At 47.6% G+C, this 14,991-nt stretch overlaps 1 protein-coding gene across 1 annotated transcript in view; it reads right to left on the bottom strand.

Annotated features, from left to right (window-relative positions):
* The window catches only part of EIF3F (eukaryotic translation initiation factor 3 subunit F), a 144,407-nt gene extending 129,834 nt beyond the window's left edge, over positions 1-14,573 (bottom strand). Inside the window, exon 1 of the mRNA XM_086945046.1 lies at positions 14,275-14,573. Within this exon, the coding sequence (XP_086801172.1) occupies positions 14,275-14,455 (181 nt within the window). The 5' untranslated portion in view covers positions 14,456-14,573. The remainder of the gene's footprint in view (positions 1-14,274) is intronic.
* Between the last annotated feature and the right edge of the window lie 418 nt (positions 14,574-14,991).

The following is a 14,991-nucleotide window of genomic DNA, read 5'->3' as shown; positions in this document are numbered from 1 at the left end:
GGGTGGGGTATATTACCTTCTTTTCACCAGCTGTAAAACCTAAAACAGGGAAGGGCCGGCCATCGGGAGGGCTTATTATATGGATAAGTGCACTCCTTAATTGCAGGATAATCACTAAGAAGCCAAGAACACCTGACATTCTTAGTGTCTCTCTACTAGGCCTACAGGGCAGTATGAATATTGACCTCTTTAATGTATATATTAGAGGAACAAAAAATGGGGGTATTTCACCCACAATGGAAGAGCTTGAGGCTCAGTTAGGAGAGCGGTGTGGACCTGGGCATATTCTAGTAGCAGGGGATTTTAATTGTACTTATGAACCCCTCCCCATAGAAGGAGATCTGGATCTAGCAGAAGAGGATAATAGATGGGGAATCCCCACTCTCTCCATTCCACCCATTAAACGCTGGACTCGTAGTGCAATCCACCTAAATGCACTTACCTTGGAGTTCGGCCTAAGAGCTGTAAACGGTCGCACGCGGTCGGATCCCCACGGTGCTCCCACATTCAACAGAGTTGGTCAAAGCACACGAATTGACTATATTCTGCTGGATAGGGGACTCTGGAGCCATGTCTTTGACATGGTTATCTCAAACACTACAGAGAGCGACCATAATCCACTCTCCTTATCTTTAAAAGACCCCTGGCCTGCTGATAAATCCCCAGTCCCTCCAAGTCGCCAACAGGGGATCACTGTCGCCACTTGCGGCAGACGCCTAAAGTGGAGCAAGATAATGTTAAATATAGATAAACTAACGGCAATGGATGAAGTGACAAAGAATATGCAAGCTGAAATCGGCTCAATTGATTTATCTATTGCAGCAGATAAGGCTACTGTTATATTCGAAGCTGCCGTTAAAATCATAGGTGACCTTTTCTGGGTCCAATTGCCTGTAGGTAAACAAAAATCCCTACTAAAAACAAAAGGCAAACATGATTGGTACTCGGCAACGTGCAGGAAGGCCAAAACTCGCCTGATAGAGGCAGTCAAAGGAAAGTCCCCTTTAGCAATCCAATCTGCTAGAAAAGACCATAAAAGGGTCCTACAGGTTGCCAAGAGGGAGTGGGAGGATACCTTTTGGCTAACTCTTAAGGAAGCCAGTATGAAGAAAGACGCTAAATCCTTCTGGGACGCCATAAGGGTACGGAATAAACCAGACAGCGACCTTGTAACCTGCAACATTCCGGGGCAGGTATGGGAGGATCATTTTGCTAAACTTTATTCCTGCCATAATGACTTGAATGCGAGAGGTCCTGTCCAATCCTCTCCGCACACTAATTATATTTTTCTATCCAGTGACCCCGAGTTTACTCAAAAGGAGGTAGAATATGCCATTAACTCCATCACACCACTAAAAGCTCCAGGACCTGACGGCATCCCTGGGGACCTGTTAAAATCTGATGGGGCTACATGGGGAAAGATAATCCACTCCCTACTTCTTGCCATCTGCAAGGGAGCCCCCATTCCCGCCTCATGGAAGGGGGCAGAGGTGGTTCCCATTTACAAGAAAGGCCCAAGGGATGACCCGTCCAACTATAGGCCAATTAGCCTGCTTGACATAACCCAAAAAGTTATCGGTAAAGTCATTCTACTCAGGATCCTTAACTGGGTAGACGAAAATAAAATACTTACCGATTTCCAGGCCGGCTTCAGAGAAGGCACTGGAACAATAGAGCAGGCTTTTAGGCTTATGATGATTTACTGGAAGGTGGTAGTGATAGGCAAGGGCAGTCTTTATCTCGCATTCATAGATTTAAAGACTGCCTTTGACCTTGTCCCTCGGGACCTTTTGTGGAAGGTCCTGGCTAATATGGGGCTCCCATTGTATTTGCTCTCCTTATTGGTCAGGCTGCACCAGGATAGCTTTGCCCAAATTAGGTGGGGTCCTGGTGGGGAGAAAACGGCTTGCATTCCCGTAGAGAGAGGGGTCCGCCAGGGGTGTGTGCTGGCTCCCACCCTTTTTTCTTTGTATATTAATGGGGTGGTTGAGCACTTACTTAAAACTCCATCTGATGAACCATCGCTGGCGGGGGTACGGGTACCGACCCTCCTCTTCGCGGATGACACGCTCCTAATTTCCAAAACGCCTATGGGTCTGCAGAAACTCTTGGATAATTTCCAGTCCTTTTGTACTGATCGGGGTCTGATTATAAATACCAACAAAACAAAATATCTTGTTCTCAACCCCCCCAAACAGCATGTGCGTCCCCCTATTCTAAACACCGAGCCCCTGGAAAGGGTGAAAGTATTTGATTATTTAGGGATACGCATCTCTGACAAAATGGACTGGTCTCCTCATTTGGACAAGATGCTGTTGAATCATAAAAGGATCACAGGTGCCCTATTGAGGGAGCAACGTTCCAGTTCGTTCAAACCAATAGGAACAGTCCTTGAGATCTATGCCGCCAAGGGGGTCAGCTCTGCACTTTATGGAGCTGAACTCTGGGGCTTCGCATCCACAAAAGCTCTCCAAAAATCCGAGAACAACTTCTGCAGACAATTAATGTCACTTCCCCAAAGCACCCCACTTTTACCTTTATTTCTGGACTTTGGCTGCACGCAGATCAGTGAAATTGCGAACTTTCGCCCTTTGCTGCTATGGGCTCGTATTTGGCGAGTAGAAGAACTGAGCGCTTATGCCAGAGGACTGAAAGAAATAATGGAGTCACCACATTGGGCAAGAATCAAATGGCTAACTGATATGAAATCCATACTGTCGAATTTGGGCCTGCTGGACTATTGGCTTAGCAAATCCTCTCCTCCAAAACAAGTACTTAAAAAGTTATTTCGAGACTGGATTTGCTCCCAAAGGCACTCCGGAGTTTCTATTGGAAGGCTTTCCGAAGACTTCTTGAAGTTCAAAGACACTCCTAGGCGTGAACCCTATCTTGATATAATTGGGAAACCATTTGCTCGATCCTTATATTTTAAATTTAGAACGGGTACTTTGCCTTTGAATACTTTTACCAAGAAATGGAACTCCTGTTTACATAAAACTGAATTATGCCCTTCATGTCTGGGTTACCCAGAGACAGTGGCCCATTTTCTGTTTGTATGTGACGAATATGCCAAGCCAAGAAGGGCCTGGCTGAAGAATTTGTGCCGACAACTGGGAACCAGGAGCCATGATGTGGCAATCAGGATACTTGTTTCAGACTGCTACGTACCCTATGCCTGTGCCTTAGCCAAATTTCTTTTCTGGGCCTGGGCTATTCGAGCCAGAAAGCTTAAATAATACTGTTTAATCTTTTTTTAAAAATTCTTTTAAACAAATGTTATGCTTGATGTTATTAACTGGATATATGTGACATCTATTTTTAGTAATTAATAATTCTTGTAAACTTGCTTTTATGATAATGAAATTTTATCGAAATAAAGCTTTTTGACTTGACTTGACTTGACTTGACTTTGACTTGACAGGGTAAACAACTTTATTTGAAGAACCAGCTGCGTCCACGCTCTAACTGCTGAAATCTGAGGTTCAGGTATATGCCAGTACTGATCCTCATAGTCTGGGCCATCTAAGCTTGAATTGGTTAAGGGCTCAAACTGACAATTAAAATCGCCCCCTATTATCAGGACAACTGCTGGGTCGAGAGTCAAAATAAACGGTCTCATATGTTCGATGACTCCAGACTCTTGCCCATTCTGCGTTGGCCTAGAATAGACGTTAAGTAGGGCGATTTGTTTATTTACTGGCATTGTTAAGAGGACACATTGTACAGCCTCAGAATTTGTTAGGATCTGTTCTGCTTTAGCACCCAGGTGCGCCCACCCAGATGCTCAAGCCCCACAATGGTCTTCCCCTGCCCCTCATTGTGGCCAATATATTGAAAGTGGCAAAACCTCTCTTATGGTAGTGTTCCAGAGCACACGTCTCCTGCATTAGCAAGACATCACAGTTCTCTACAAACGAACCCCAGTCTGGGCATGATTATGCCGGCCAAATTCCAGGGGAGAATATTGATATTACCATTGGCCTCCAGCACTTGTGTTTTCTTCCGTACCAAAGTGAGACTGCCATCCCCAACTAATGGGCCTTCAGAATGCATTACCGGAATATTGCTATGCCAATAGGACCCGGACTTTCCTGATTATCTACTGACAATATATTCACATCAATGACAATCTCCTTCCATGCACCCGCACTTTCGCTGTTAATAACCCCGGATCTTAACCCTTGGTCCACCCATTTCCAATTTGCTCCTTCATGTGCATTACCCCGCCTTGATCTTACATTTACGGTGAGAGGGGCCGATGTAGCAATAAATTGACCGGATCCCAGTCAATTAACCCCCTCCAACCCTTGAAGCATGTCAAAATTATTAAAAGTAGTGTTAGAACTGGCTATTTCTGGTTCGCTAAGGCTGACGCCAAAGCTAGGCAGAAACCACCATTCTAGTCAGGGCAAGGGAGTCACACGCCAAGATAACCCCTGCTCACCCCCTTGGTAGCTTGGCACGAGCAGACAGGCCTATCCCGGAGGCAATGTGTAAAGCATTTGCGCCAGCACACAACAGCAACAACATCCTAGGCACACCACAAAAGGAACTCCACACAAAGTTATATAAAAATAACTTCTGTATTGTAAAAACACATCAGATAGAAGTCACACATGTACATTCTGCCAACTGGCACGGGCAATATTCACAAGGGATTATTTACAGGACAGAGCCACATGGGCCACTGTCAGAATCAAAACTTTTAGAAATAGCACTTCTAGAACTTAGAATAAGTATAGCACAAAATAACAGTTATAGATCACATCCAGTAACTACTGGGAACAGGTAAGTACCACTTACGGAACCCTAAACACCTTAGGAGAATGTCACGCAAGGAAACCAGGACCTCACTAAGACCACCTGTACTAAAAAGAACAACCACTTAAGTATCACAATACAGTTAGGGGTATAAACAAGAACACATTACACATGATGCATCACAACATTCAGAGGTGTAGGGAAGGAAGACACATGAAGCATAAAACATACATTCAGCGGTGCCATAACAAGGCACATGATGCATCAAAACACATTCAGAGGTACCGGAGAAAACACACGATGCCTAAAACATTCAGAGGTGTAAGGAAGGAAAACACATGATGTATAAACCAACACATTCAGAGGTGTAAAATCAAGGAAGACACATGATGTCTAAAAACATTCAGAGGTGTAAGATCAAGGTGCGTAATCATATTAAATGCATTACATTTCGTAGCACCATATCACATTGCGCAAAACTCACATTAGGCCCAACCAGTAAAAACTACAGTAGGCAATGCCTCACTAGTCTAAACACACATAGGTAAGCACACAGCAAAAACACATAAGCCACCACTTGTGGCAGTCCCGAGGCCAACTGGCCTTGTTGGGGCTAGGACGCCCTGGGTCCCAATAGTCAGGGGCCTAAACGGTGCAGCTGCCCACTAATTGCTGGGCAGCTGGTGTAAAAATGGTGGGACAACGTTGGAGCCTTCCAGGCTCTGCACAATGCACTAGTGTCCCCCAACAGCCTCTCTTGGCTCTAAAACTAAGTAATGCCTGAGCCCCTCGTGGGCTCCTTAGCAAATGTAGCGCCTGAGCCCCTCGTGAGCTCCTCCACAACTGTGGCGCCTAAACCCCTCCTGGGCTCCTCAACAATGGTGGCGCCTGAGCCCCTCGTGGGCTCCTCAGCAAAATGGGGCGCTGTGAGCCTCTCTGGGCTCTGAACCAATAACTGCCCGGGCCCCTACGGGGCTTTTAAAGAACAGAGGGCCCCCCTTGGAGCCTTGTGGCTCCCACTTGAAGTCAGCACTGGCAACAGGGGAGGGGCGGGCACCGGCAATGTGCCCCGACGCCCCTTGCACAACAATACACACTGAGGCCCCACTCACCGGTCTCCTGACGCTGCCGGGGGTCTCTTCACTCCCTGGACCACGGCTGGGCGGCACTCGGCGCGGCAGCAGCGGGCGGGGCTCTCTCTCGCTCAGGGGGAGCCTCGTCGGGTCCCGCTGCGCTGCACCGCGTTTCTTCACAGGACTACCCCTCCATGTTGCAGGGCTCCCTCCGCTCATGGGAGCCCTGCAGGGCCGCCATATTCTTTTTTCCTCTCTCGGGGCTCTCCTCCAATGGCAGCGCGGCACCGCCAGCCAAGCCCGTCCTGACGCGGCCGCTCCCGACCAATCGGAGCGCCGCTTCTCCCGATAGTTCTATGTCCTGGGCTGCGGCGGTGAACACACGGGGCAATGCCGGGTGGGCACCGGCGTTAATTACCAATAAAGCGCTCCCATAGCACTAGTAAGGAAATCCTTGATCTCGCTGGCAATGCCGGGTGGGCACCGGCTTCTGCAAATAAAGCGCTCTTAAGCTCCAAAGGACAAAGAACAGCGCTCCTAGCGCTAGAACACAGATAGAGCACTCCCAGGCGCTCAGGGGGAAATACAGCGCTTCCAGGCACTATAAATACAAATCAAGCGCTCCCAAGCGCTAGCAGGCAAAAAGAAGGATAAAGATGGAGCAACACAGCTCCCAGTAAGGAAAGTCCATCAGATATCCAGGGGCTGGGCAGGGCCTAGGGATTCCCCTGGGCCCAAGCAGCAGCACGCCCCTGGTAGGATTCAAGTCAGAAACAAGAACATTTTTAGAGTGTCACAGCACCCTTTTTATACCCAAAATCCTTTGTCTAAAGGGTGCAGGCAGTGTGAGAACCAGCTAGAACTAGTTATAGGGAATTCCTTTCCCTGACCAGGCTAGGGACATCAGACGCACCCCAGGGGTGGAGCCAGCATTGTGGCCAGCCTCATTCAGGACCCTCAAACCAGACGGTCAATCCACAAGCAGGCCCAGGCTCACTCCTCCCCTCACATCAGCATGCTAAACACTCCATTCACTACCTGGGCAGACCCTCCCAGACTCTTGGAGCCAGGCTCACCAGCCAGCCTCAGCCAATCACACGCCAGACACAAATTACACAAATATGCCAACTTCTAAAAGTGGCACTTCTCCACTAGACACGGTCATGCCACATATACCATTACGCAGCATTCAATCTCACGAGTTTGCACATACCAAACTCGACCCTGCACTCCCCACACATCAGGAACTACCATGGCCATACATATTCCCCATTCATTCCTATGGGAGGGCAGGTCACTCACCACACATACACAGAAAGCTCACGCACTTTACACAGTACCACAGTGAAAAAGTGCGCAGAGGCCTAAAATCACCACCACCAGGTTCCAGAAACAGGCTAGGAAAAAGCAAAAAGTCTTGGGGTGAACCTGCCAAAAGGGCCGGGTCCAACACAACCCCCTTCCAGCCAAAACGCAGGGTAGACCAATCACTCCACTGATGGGCTTCCTTGCTTTGGGCGACAAAACACAGACACGGACCCGCACGGCAGGGACACCTTCCGGTTTTTCGCCACTCTGAACCCACATGGTTTCCTCCAAACAAGAACTCTCTGACCCAACTAGGATACCCCACTGGTAACCAATCCACAGAGTGGGGGGCAGTAACCCCTGGCACACAATAGACATTCTCCACTATCCCTCTCAGTGTAGCTACATCTACCACTGATCTTTCAACCTAGGGACCATACCCTCAGGCTGTCCAGAGGTCACGGGCAAAAATGCCCCACCCTACCTCTACTTCTGGGTTTCCGCACCCTCTCAGGTAAGCACTCACCAGAACACAATTCTCCTACCAGATCAGGACCTCACTCCATCACTGGTCTACCACCTGGAAACTATTTCACTTCTGAAGTACAAAGCACACAGCACAGTTCCTCTTCAAGCAGGTGGGGGGAACACAGCACACAGCAAAGTCCCCTTTCAAGCAGGTGGGGGGACACAGCACACAGCAAAGTCCCCTTTCCTCTACCTTAGTGGAAACAACAAACTGCAGGTGAGCCCCAGATCACACAGCAAGGGCAGCCCCCTCAGTCTCTTCAGCTGATCCACTTTGGTAGAGATTCCTCTTGACCTGGAAGCTTCCTAATCTCCCAACCTAGGATCTAAACCCTCAGGTTGCACCGGGGTCAGAAGTACACCGTCCCTCTGCACCCCCTTCCAGAGTTCTGCACCCTCCACTTAGGAGCGGTACTCCTCAACACCAGGACCTCTGCACCCTCCACTAGGAGTGATACTGCCCAACACCAGGACCACCGGAGTTCTGGTTACAGACACTCCCCGTCCTCTAGACACAGGAAGATCCTCCTCAAATGGCCTGTATGTACAGCCTAGGCCCCTGACCTGGCGCTCCCTTAGGGAACCCTCCAGGCCCGGAGATAGGGTTTCGGGCCAACGTGGGACACACCGTCCCACACTCACTCCGCCTCCACTGAGACAGGGCGTGAGCCCCTACACCCCTACCATCCTACTGGGACCTAGCTGGGTTACACATGAACCTCTTCCCCTACACAGGATTATCAAATACACAAGCCACTACTTTTAGATTCACTCCCTAATGCCTCTGCAAGACATCTAGCACACCGCCAGACATCCAGCTTCTTGTCCAGCCCCTCTACAGGACCTCCTGCACACCACCAGAGATACACCTCACATGCAAGCTCCTAAAAAAAACTCACACCAACTCCTCCAGTTCAACACACCACTCATCCACACACTCCCCCTTCAGACTGGTGAGACAGTTCCTCACTGCCTCTGACACTCAACCTGTACCCCTCTTACTGAGCACCAGGCACCATACTCTGGGAACTGGGAATGGGACTTCACGCACTGGACACATTTTAGCTGCCACCACTGGATCCTACCATACTGGGGAATCCAGACACACACACTACACTCAGGGGATAACCACCCTCCCGAGCTAGCCATTTCTCCTCCACACTCCCTCTCTTCTATCTACCCACACAGGGACAGGAACAGGGATTGGGCACTGGACCCAGCAAGGGTTTCCTAATCTATGGGAACCTCCCCCTCTACTGGCGACCTTTTCTCTCATCTGCCACTAAACATAAAAGCGCAGGAACACCATTGGAAAATGACACTCGAGGAAAAACAAAATCCCAAACAATAATCCCAAACATGTGACTATCTAAAAAATGCAGAGTTTTGTAATGTAGCCAGTTGTCGCTGTGGCACTGCGCAAACACAAGTCCTAATCCACACCGCTGACCAACAATGTTAGAACTGGCTATTTCTGGTTGGCTAAGGCTGACGCCAAAGCTAGGCAGAAACCACCATTCTAGTCAGGGCAAGGGAGTCACACACCAAGATAACCCCTGCTCACCCCCTTGGTAGCTTGGCACGAGCAGACAGGCCTATCCCGGAGGCAATGTGTAAAGCAATTGCGCCAGCACACAACAGCAACAACATCCTAGGCACACCACAAAAGGAACTCCACACAAGGTTATATAAAAATAACTTCTGTATTGTAAAAACACATCAGTTAGAAGTCACACATGTACATTGTGCCAACTGGCACGGGCAAAATTCACAAGGGATTATTTACAGGACAGGGCCACATGGGCCACTGTCAGAATCAACACTTTTAGAAATAGCACTTCTAGAACTTAGAATAAGTATAGCACAAAATAACAGTTATAGATCACATCCAGTAACTACTGGGAACAGGTACGTACCACTTACGCAACCCTAAACACCTTAGGAGAATGTCACGCAGGGAACCAGGACCTCACTAGGACCACCTGTACTAAAAAGAACAACCACTTAAGTATCACAATACAGTTAGGGGTATAAACAAGAACACATTACACATGATGCATCACAACATTCAGAGGTGTAGGGAAGGAAGACACATGATGCATAAAACATACATTCAGCGGTGTCATAACAAGGCACATGATGCATCAAAACACATTCAGAGGTACCGGAAGATCAGGGCTTGATCCACCCCGGAAGCTTGTTACCTTCCCAGTATAAGAATTGGCTTGGTAGTTTGGTTTGCCCTGTTCCCATCATGCACTGGGACAGGAACAGACTAATTTGCATGTAGCCAGGTTCTGAGCTGGGATGGTGCAGTGAGCTAAAAAACGGTGATGGATCAAGCTCTGATCTTTGGACTGGGTAAGAGTGGTCTGCTTAATTCAGACACTCTGTTCATCACCACCCCCTTTTCCGAATCATTTTGTCCACCATAAGCGTGGAAGGGTATACTCAGATGTGAGTCCCTTGCTCATTGCACCATCAGGATTCAAGCAAGCCAAGCCGAAGACGGCTGAAATGCCAGAAACCGGTCCCCGGAAGCTTGTTTCCTTCCGAGTATAAGAATTGGCTTGGTAGTTTGGTTTGCCCAGTTCCCATCATGCACTGGGACAGGAACAGACTAATTTGCATGTTGCCAGGTTCTGAGCTGGGATGGTGCAGTGAGCTAAAAAACGGTGATGGATCAAGCCCTGATCTTTGGACTGGGTAAGAGTGGTCTGCTTAATTCAGACACTCTGTTCATCACCACCCCCTTTTCCGAATCAAAGGACAATCTACAGCGCTCCTAGCGCTAGAACACAGATAGAGCGCTCCCAGGAGCTCAGGGGGAAATACAGCGCTTCCAGGCACTATAAATACAAATCAAGCGCTCCCAAGCGCTAGCAGGCAAAAAGAAGGATAAAGATGGAGCAACACAGCTCCCAGTAAGGAAAGTCCATCAGATATCCAGGGGCTGGGCAGGGCCCAGGGATTCCCCTGGGTCCAAGCAGCAGCGCGCCCCTGGTAGGATTCAAGTCAGAAACAAGAACATTTTTAGAGTGTCACAGCACCCTTTTTATACCCAAAATCCTTTGTCTAAAGGGTGCAGGCAGTGTGAGAACCAGCTAGAACTGGTTATAGAAAATTCCTTTCACTGACCAGGCTAGGGACATCAGACGCATCCCAAGGGGTGGAGCCAGCATTGTGGGGGGAAAACCCAGCCTCATTCAGGACCCTCAAACCAGACGGTCAATCCACAAGCAGGCCCAGGCTCACTCCTCCCCTCACATCAGCATGCTAAACACTCCATTCACCACCGGGGCAGACCCTCCCAGACTCTTGGAGCCAGGCTCACCAGCCAGCCTCAGCCAATCACACGCCAGACACAAATTACACAAATATGCCAACTTCTAAAAGTAGCACTTCTCCACTAGACACAATCATGCCGCATATACCATTACGCAGCATTCAATCTCACGAGTTTGCACATACCAAACTCGACCCTGCACTCCCCACACATCAGGAACTACCATGGGCATACATATTCCCCATTCATTCCTATGGGAGGGCAGGTCACTCACCACACATACACAGAGAGCTCACGCACTTTACACTGTACCACAGTGAAAAAGTGCGCAGAGGCCTAAAATCACCACCACCAGGTTCCAGAAACAGGCTAGGAAAAAGCAATAAGTCTTGGGGTGAACCTGCCAAAAGGGCTGGGTCCAGCAAGTAGGAATACTAAACTTGCCTCTGTATACAGCAGTAAACCCTCTTCGCTGTGTTTCTATGACATTAGACGGGGCAAAAAGTGAGGACGGATAGAAATAACTCAAATCAAAACTTTGTATACCGCCATCACCTCTTTGATGTTGCCATTCACAGATCTGCCTTACCACGGGTCTGTCTCTGAAGTTCACAATGATACAGTCACCTGTTAAATCTTTTATTCTATGGCCGACCCAGCTCAGCCTTCGCACAAATAAAATTTCGGCATTGATGTTACCCGGGAGTGGTCTATTGTTATTCAACCAAAAGGTGACCTTGTTTTTTAATTCACTATGGGATTCTACTTTATTACTGTACATCCCAGGCACCCAAGTCAGCACCACGGTATATGGGGCGGAGTCAGGCGGTAAATCAATGCATGGGTGATTAACCTTTTGTTTATCAGCGCTTGAAATTCCCTTTTCTATATGTATAGTTTTTCCATCCAGCTCCACTACCACAGAATCCTTTCCAGCCTCCCCCCCCCCCCTCTTCCTTCCTTCCCCTACAGTGGCTTTCATCCTTATCCCAGTAATTATACCATCTTGGCTATTCTCATTTTGTAGCCTAGTCAATGCATTAGGTGTTGAAGAAACTATTACAGGTATAGATTGACCTATTGGGGTTTGTACTACAGGGCCTTGGTTCTGCATGCTAACAGCAAGTTTTTCCAATATATCTGAATTAGCTGTAGCTACCTGTTCTAACTTCCCTAGTTTCTCTGTTAAAACTTTAATTCTCTCCAATAAGGGTAACATTAGGGATTTCATTATCTGATCTACTTGCTCCATAAAACCTTCGGGAATTTGGGATAGTAACACCGGAGGCTGGGGCGGCTGTACAGCAAGAGTATTTGGGGCTGGGGTTAGTGACCGTGATGGCACACTAGTTATTAATGGTTGAGTCGCTGTAACTGGGTTCCCCACTTTTTTTGATGTTTTAGTTACTTTTGGGCACCTTCCCTTCTGTGAGCCCCCCCGCGTTTCCTTTTACTGATTGGGCCTGGGCCTGGTAGTTGTTTTTTAGCTTGTAAATTGGCCAGAGAATTAGAGATGTGCATTTCTAAAGATCTATTTTCGGCCAGAGGGGTGCTTTCTTTGGATGAATTCAACGAAGCACAATCAACAGACCCAATACTCACTCCTGCCGGAACGTCATTGTTACATATCTGGATGCATGGCTGTTCTGGTGTAATAGCTGACATTATGGGGCCCAATGATGATCATTTTGTATATAAAGGTTCTAATGATAGATGCCTTTCAGTAAGGGCGATTTTGTGCTCCAAAACTATTGCAGCCCTGGTTATAAATTGATCCAAGGTCCTGGTAACATCCACCCCAATAGCACCTGATGCTGTGTTCCTCCCCTTCCCAGATCGTAACGCCATTATTCCTAGATGTTATAATGTTTTGCCTTTCACAAACTATAATATACACATAGATTAAGAAAATGTATAATATGCAGGTAGTACGACTAGGGCACAATAAAAGAAACAATTCAAGTCCAATGAGTAAATTGTCTTACTGTGGCGACAAAGTTAGAGGGGTGGCCCAGCCCAGTCTCCTCCTGTCTCGGACGGGCTCAGACGGGCTCAGACGGGCCTCACATTTCAGAATTACAAAAAAATGTGGTTTCATTTTGCTACGTGTACAGTTCATTTTTACAGGCATTTACGTTTCACTGCGCATTACAAAAATAATAATGGCATCCTGTGACACTTTCTTTATCCCATGGGGCAAGATTGTCACTATATCACTTTGCTTTTCTTTCTTTCGCTACAAAACAAACCCCAGGCTAAAAAATAAGCAGCAATTTGTCAGAAGACATAGTTGACCTCTGTCTTTGAGCAGAAGCAAACAAGACAAGACAAATACAGAATTTCAAGGCATCTTCATTAATTGCCTGGAATTTCAAGACACGCCAAAAATCGGCTAGCTGTAACCCCCAGTTTGGGAACCGCTACCTTACGGTAATCCAAGTCAGTGATGCAGTCTAGGAGCCTGTTTACATTTCACTTTTAGATGTTGATATTTAGTTTTTTTTTCTTTAATCAAAATGGGATACTTGTATAGCTTATTCTATGAAATTGGTTGTCTCTAGGTGCCTGGATATCTTCAGGCTCTTGTGTGGGTGTGCAATAACAGAGCTCTGGAGTTCAGGCTGAAGGCAATGAGAGGGCCTGTCTTGGGGGGAAGGGGGGGGGGGTCATAGAGCTGTTCAAACTACATGCTCAGCCAATACTTGGCCACTCTGAGCACGAAGAGCAATGGACACACGTGCCAATTGCATTTAAAGTGTGTAAAGGCGGAACGCTGCTACTGAAATACTGACTGTGCCAACTGAAAGGAAACTAGTGAGCAAGTAAGATAGGAAGTGGGTGGTACGGTGTGTGGTGACAAGGGGAAAGCGCTCTGATACCCACTGGTCTATCTAGCGCTATATAAAACTTTATTAATAAAAAGAAAAAAATAAGAATGTTAGGGTTTAAGGCACTCTGACGAGCAGCACCCCTCCCACAGATGTTTTGAAATGACACACAATCGGCAATAAGTGACAGCCACTTGACAGGCACGTTAAAAATCAATGAAATGCAACACATGCGCATTTTAAAACCTTAACAGCTGTGGTCTACCATGTGTGTTGGTCTTTTTGGTTTCCTTATGCTCTTTATTTCTTTTCTTAGAAGGCCTCCTAGCGTTTCTAAATCTAACACGGCTATGAAATATCCTCCAATTGTCATCGATAAAGCGTGTTTCACGTGCCTGACTTAAAGATGGCCACGTCGGTAAATTGTTTCGGACCCATACTCCCGGTGGCTGCATGAGTGCGGCAGACCTCACTTTACCAGCCTCCTCACCTAACAAAGTCCCGATCACGCGGGCGGCTCCCTCATTCCGTCTCTCGAAACTGTCAACGATTGAAGCCAACACCACAGGGTGTACCCGCACCACTGGTCCGATCAGTACGCCGGGTGCAGTTGCTGCTGGAACTGGCGCCGGGGAGGCTGTGGAACCAGATGTGGGTGCAGTGGATGCCATTTTGGAAGGAAAGGATACGATAAAAGCGCGACTCTTGCAATAGGCTTAGTTAGGAGCGTGACGCTCCGGACAGGAAGGCCGATTGGCTCATGACAGTCGCTTACACCAACGTCACCCCGACGATATCTCAAGCGCTCCATGTTTTAGGGTGTATAGCGTGTAATTTACCTGGTGTCGGAGCGCTGTACAATAGAAGACTATATTTTGGTTTACAATCCATTTTAAAGAGAAGATAGGTTTTAATATAAAGAAAAAAGACGCACAGCACGAAAGCACATTTTTTTCAGGAAAAAGTTCGTTTGTAATTCGAGGAAGGCACAGCCAATAGCCAGACGCGCCATGTATCCACGTTTCAAAGACGTCAAATGAGTTTGATTTCCTTTTTAATGTCCATGTTCTTGCTTCATCTTTCGTAGATGTAAAATGATCGGAACGGTTTAGCGAAACATTTAAGAAACAAGACAATGTGTGCGTTTTTAGGGCGAGTGCTAGGCGGGGGAAGCCATATTAGGTGAAATCAATCATCGTTCTACTGA

Source organism: Lissotriton vulgaris, chromosome 12 (genome assembly GCF_964263255.1).
Source record: "Lissotriton vulgaris chromosome 12, aLisVul1.2, whole genome shotgun sequence".
In the NCBI taxonomy this organism is placed as follows: domain Eukaryota; kingdom Metazoa; phylum Chordata; class Amphibia; order Caudata; family Salamandridae; genus Lissotriton; species Lissotriton vulgaris.
Note: the sequence above shows the minus strand (reverse complement) of the source record. Positions and strands in the feature narration are given on the sequence as shown.